A 5,815-nucleotide genomic window follows, 5' to 3' on the forward strand; every position below is an offset into this window, starting at 1 on the left:
GGGATGATTGATGATGGGAATGTGATTGACCCAGAGTATGTCTCACGGAAGGTCAAAGAAGCTCCACTTCCTCTAATCCAATGGTCACACAAAGAATGCACTTCCATTCTTGAGAGATTTCAGTCCATCTTAGCTAACACCAACACTTGGCTCAAGGGTAATGGTGTTAGGCTCATCAAGATTAAGGTTGGAAAGGAAGATGATTCTACAGGGCCTCTTGGACGCAAGTCTGAGATTCAGATTGATAACAAGGAAGGTGCATCATCTTCTGGCACAAGGATCAAGTTGCGGGTTAGTCGGGCAATGGTGCTGCCTCTTGAGGAGGCGACAGTTTGTGGGAAAGGAAAGTCCCAGCTTCACATTCATGTGATTGATCCTGATGATCCGGAAGAAGGACAACAATCAGATGATGTTCCTAGGTCACTAGCTTCAGAGTCATCTCATGAGATTCCCTCCTCAGTTCCCATGTAGCTATTTCTATCTCCTCTTGACATGGTAGCAACTGAGTCCCCTCAGGATGCCATTCCTATTTCAGCAGTTGATCCTCCTATTGATCATCAACAAGAGAGTCTACTAGAAATCTTCCAAGGTACTCCTGCATGCATTCATCTATCAGAGATTGATACCTCTACTTCTAGCTTTGAGGAGTTTATGAAACAAACTTCATGTCCTTTGGTTATCGAGCAAGCCATGGTTGCCATCCAAACAGATACTTCCCCCAGGATGACCATGGTTGCTCAAACAGAAATTGCTTCTCCTTTGCTTGCAGCTGCTACTGAAGGAGAGTTGATGGCTTTACCTCCATGGCTTAGTTCATTCACGCCCAAGAGGAAGAAGCAGGAGATTTCTCCCGATGCCTTTGATTACCAACAGCTTAAGCAATCTAGGCCCAAGGTTGCTGAAAGAGTCAAAACAATCTCTAGGGTAATAGTTGATGGTAATAAGATGAAGGTGGCTGAAATTGTTGAGCCTCTTGCAGATAAGCCACGTGAAGAGATGTCATTTGTTTATTACAAGGTCACAAGGGTAGAATTGGGTAAGCAAACGCATGAGGTAGTAAAGCATGATGCCCAGTATTCTGTAGCTTCACTAGTACAGCAGTATGATGAGCTTCTAGCCAAGAAGGACAAGCTAGAAGAAGAGAATAGGCAACTTGTTGCAGCTGTTCGTAAGATTACAAAACTTGCTAGTGAAGTGAGTAATCCTTCATGTTCTATCGAGGCACGAGAATCAATTCAGGGAGTTGAGAGAGTTGCTCAAAAGGTACAAGCATTGGAATCTTGGGTTGATCAGCTTCATAATCTATGTGCACAAGTCTTGAAGGAAGTTTTCCAAATGATGGCCAAATTGAAGACCATTGAAGAACAATTGAACCAAGTTTTTGATACTTTTAAACGGAACTTGGAAAGGGTAGAAGATAACTTGATTACTTGGCTTAAAATTCCTCAGCAGAAGTTAAGTGTTCTTCTAGAACACCAAGTAATTCCTTCAAGGGTTGTGTATTTAGAATATCAAGAGCTCTTGGAGAACAAAGCCCTTGTTCTCAAGTCACTTATTGAAGACATTGATGATGCTATGAGGTTACAAATGAAAGTTTTTCAGGATATGATCTCTCATTGTGAGAAAGCTTCTTGCAACATCATGGGTCATGATGGGAAATTATTGGCAGAAGAAAAGGTTCTCTTAGATCTGCAATTGAAGATCCGTCAAGAGTGGAAAAGTGAACCATTTTCAGCAGCATCCATTCAAGCCTTAGTGACTTATCAAGGTTACTTGCAGGAAATCCAGTCTTCCTTTAAGAAGAATAATGCCACAATCCTCCGTTGCAGCGATGTTATCGTGAAAACCATAATCGTGGCCAAAAATACCAATAAACCAGATCCTGATGAGCTGCAAATGATCATCCAAAAGTTCGAAGGATTCATGTCTTCTCACGCTGGAACTTAAGTGTTTTTCAACACTTGGTTGCATTTTCAAAAATTGTAATCTTTTAGTTGTAGTTCTCCTTTGACATGTTTACTTGTAAAAACATTTTTTGTGAGATTGCAAGTTAAGTCATTACTTGTGTTTTTGTAATTACAAGTAGACAAGTTACAAGTCAATTTAGAATAGGACTTGTAACTTTGAATAAGTCATAGTTAGTTATTGAATAAGTCTTGGTGGTTGAGAGAATTTCTCAAGTTAGTTAGGATCCTCCCACCTTTTTCTCATGACTCCTCTCCTATAAATGCTTGAGGGGGTCTATTGTAATTTTTATCTTTGAGAAAGCAAGCAAAAACTCTGCCAAATTTGCAGCAAAGAAGTCTTTCAGCTTTTATGTGTGAATTTAAGAATTGAAAGAAATAGAAGAAAATTGCTCAAGCTTTGAGTCTTTGTGCTAAATTCTTGAGTTTGTGTTCCATATTATCTTTCTTGCAAGTGTTTTTTGAGAGCTTAATCGAATATGATTTGCAGTCTTTGTGCTGCAAGTATTGGAGATTAACAAAGTTACCCCGAGTTTCCAGGACAGGGACGGTAGGGGACGACGGGACGCGTTTCCGGGACGGCAAATTTTTTTGCCAATTTTGGGGACGGCAGGGGACAGCAAAGGGGACGGCTATATAAAATATAGGAAAAATTTAAAATATATAGGAAAATTTCAAAATTCTAAATGTTCATATGAAAACATGGATAAAGCATGCATATATAGTATATACATTATATATTCATATGAAAACATGGATATAGCATGTGTATGATACTATGAAAAGTTGAAAACATTTTAGAATGTAAATTCTGAATATACAACATTGTTAATACTCAATAGACAATATCAATATGGAATTATGCATTCATAAATCAGAATTTCAGTTCATTCACATTGTCAATATGCATATCATAATAGATATTAAACTTTAAAGAAATAACATACAAAATGTCAAAATGCCCAAAGGCTACACTGCTGCCATATAGTTGCATTGTCAATTACAATATGAAAATCAAAATAGTACTCAGTAAAATAGAAACTAAATACAAAAAAGCAAAGTATAATGCTGCCCCTAAACTGCTTCTCCTAACATTGCATCAAAATCAGAGTCCTCTGAGTCGCTCCCACTGTCATGGTCTACGTCCACCTCATCCAATGGAATCCCAACCAATCCCTGTGTTGTCTCCTCCTCATCAACCTAGGCCACATCTTCGGGATCAACATCCCATCTCAAAGCTGGAGTCTGTCGATACTCTGGAGTCTGACGATCCTGAAGTCGAAGAGCACTATGCACAGCTACTAGCTTCTCCGCTCGTCTAGAGGTAAGTCTATTCCTCTTGATAGAGTGGATAAAGCCATATGTAGACCAATTCCTCTCTGCAGCAGAGGAACTAGCAACCTGTGAAAGTAGGCGAGTGGCAAGCGATTTCAATTGTGGTGTATCCCTCCCATGCCATGTCCACCATCCAGTAGGGTCTTTTTGGGCTAATATGGCTATGTCCAACCTCGCCTGTGGTTTACTCAATGTAGGACCAAGAAGATTTGTGAAGTCAAGGAATTGTGCACGAAGTATGGAAGCCTGCTCCTCTGTATATATCTTATCAATTGCCCGTGTGAACCCATCTAAAACCTCATCATCATCACATGGAAGCACCCTTCCATCACTTGGTGCATACCATTTCGGATTCAATGCATAGGCTGCCATATGAAGCGGGGTGTTCATTATGTTCCACCTTTGCGTCACAATGGGCCTAATATGCTGCTCATAGAACTCCAAAGTAGGATCCTTATCCGAAATTGTTTGCTTAATCTTCCCAAGCATACTGTCAAATGTCTCATATATCTCTCCAAGATTAGGAGAGTCTGTATCAGCATATCTGATGACATCTACAATAGGAGAAATGATAGAGCAAAGGTATCTGCAAGTGCAAAGTTCAAAATATTAAAACTAGAATATGAAAATCAGCAATCTAATTTTTATTTTTTAAAACAATCAACAATTTAATAATAAAATCAGCAATGTCTTACGTCACAGTGGACCACCAATTGTCATCAAGGATCTTTTGTTTGGTAGATTTTCCTTCAGTAGAGTTTGATTCCTGCCATCTAGTCCACTCAGGATTCACCACCATCAACTGAAGAGGATCATGCACCTCAAGCATCCTCTCCAACAAGATGAAGTAACTAGCATACCTATATTCATTAAAATTAAAATAATAAAAAAATAAGTGGCATATCTATATTTTATTCAAAGAGAATTAAAATACAAAATTGGAAGTTTGATACAATATTAAGAGGCATTAGCAGTAGCACACCTTGTTTCAATGGGTTTGAGGAACTCCTTCTTTGAAAATGATCTAAAGAGAGCAAGTGAGGTGTGGTGGTTGCAAATGAACATTTGAATGTCTCTAGCTTCTGCCACCGCATGCTTCACCCAATCTATTTTTCCTATGTCTTTCAATGCATTGTTTAATGCATGAACACAACATGGGGTCCAAAAGATGTGCTTGTAAGCACCCTCCACCATCATACCAGTTGATTTGCACACACGTGCTGAATCAGTGATCACCTGTACAACATTAGCTGCCCCAACCTCCTCTATGGCATCTCTCAAAATACTAAACTGGAACTCTGCATCCTTACACTTCCCTGAAAAATCCACAGCTTTTAGAAAATAAGAACTAGCAGGGCATGTGACAATGATATTGATGAGTGGACGATGTCTAACATCAGTCCACCCATCACTCACAATAGAGCAACCAGTCCTCATCCAAGTTCGTTTCATATCCTCCATTAACACATTAATCTTGGAATATTCTTTGTCTAAGATAGTAGTCCGTAGCTTATGATCTCCGGGGGGGGTGGCTGTGGGACCGAAATTGGCTATATCCATGAACATTTCTTTGAAGTAAGAGGAGCGTGCCACATTAAATGGGATGACATTAGCAAAAAAGAATCTACCTACAGATGACTCTAAAGCTTCACGTCCTTTTACATTAAACAAAGCTTCTACTGACCCTCCCTTCCCACTACCCATCTTCCTCTTTCCTCTTGCCCCAATTTGACTACTACTAATAGTGGATGTCGTAGGCCTAGATACTTGTGAAGATGCAAAAGAAGGTGTTGGGACTGCACCACCTTGTTTTCCCATTTCTGCCTCCATATGCAATCTATGACACTCTACCCTCTCCTCATCGTTTAAATTTGGACAAGATGTGACCCCATGGCATGGAAGACCCAAAAAGTGAGATTTTACCCTTGTCTAGCTGCCCCTAAAATCTTTCAAACAAACATGGCAATCCCACACCCTACTCCCTCCAGAAGATTTTTTCCCTTCACCCCTAGGCCTAGGTGTAACATATTGGAGAAGAGGTTTGTTTTTATTTAAAGGGCCCTTTGCATATGTTTCCATAATTTTTGAAGGGCATTTAAATATGCTAGGTTGCTTCCCACTACTTCTAGATTTCTCAACACTTTCACTTGTATTTCCACCAACCACTTCCACTTCATTGTCAGTACTACTGTCACTCCCATGGCTGCTCATTGTTTTGTATTTTGATTCTTTGAATGAACTGATAAAATACCAAAAAAAAAGGAAAAAATCAGACATTTCTCTCATAATATTATTATTAATAATTTAATATATGATATATCATATGCTAATTGCTAAAAGATTATTAATATTATAATAATTAACAATATGAGTATATGCCCTAAAGACTAGAATCTGGTTTTTAAATTTTAATTTTTAATTTGTTAATGTTGAATGGACACAAAAGCCTTAAAAAAAAATTAAAAATCACATACCTGTGGCTGTCAAAACCCTGCAAATGCCCCCAAAAGTCTCCA

At 38.9% G+C, this 5,815-nt stretch overlaps 1 protein-coding gene across 1 annotated transcript; it reads right to left on the reverse strand.

Moving 5' to 3' along the window:
* Window positions 1-3,164: 3,164 nt before the first annotated feature.
* LOC131075806 (uncharacterized) lies at window positions 3,165-5,117 on the reverse strand. The gene is made up of 3 exons (XM_059212527.1): window positions 4,282-5,117; window positions 3,995-4,159; window positions 3,165-3,885 (listed from the first exon to the last, which is right to left on the reverse strand). The coding sequence occupies exons 1-3, from the start codon at window positions 5,115-5,117 to the stop codon at window positions 3,165-3,167; spliced, it is 1,722 nt and encodes a 573-aa protein (XP_059068510.1).
* Between the last annotated feature and the right edge of the window lie 698 nt (window positions 5,118-5,815).

Source organism: Cryptomeria japonica, chromosome 10 (genome assembly GCF_030272615.1).
Source record: "Cryptomeria japonica chromosome 10, Sugi_1.0, whole genome shotgun sequence".
Classification (NCBI taxonomy): domain Eukaryota; kingdom Viridiplantae; phylum Streptophyta; class Pinopsida; order Cupressales; family Cupressaceae; genus Cryptomeria; species Cryptomeria japonica.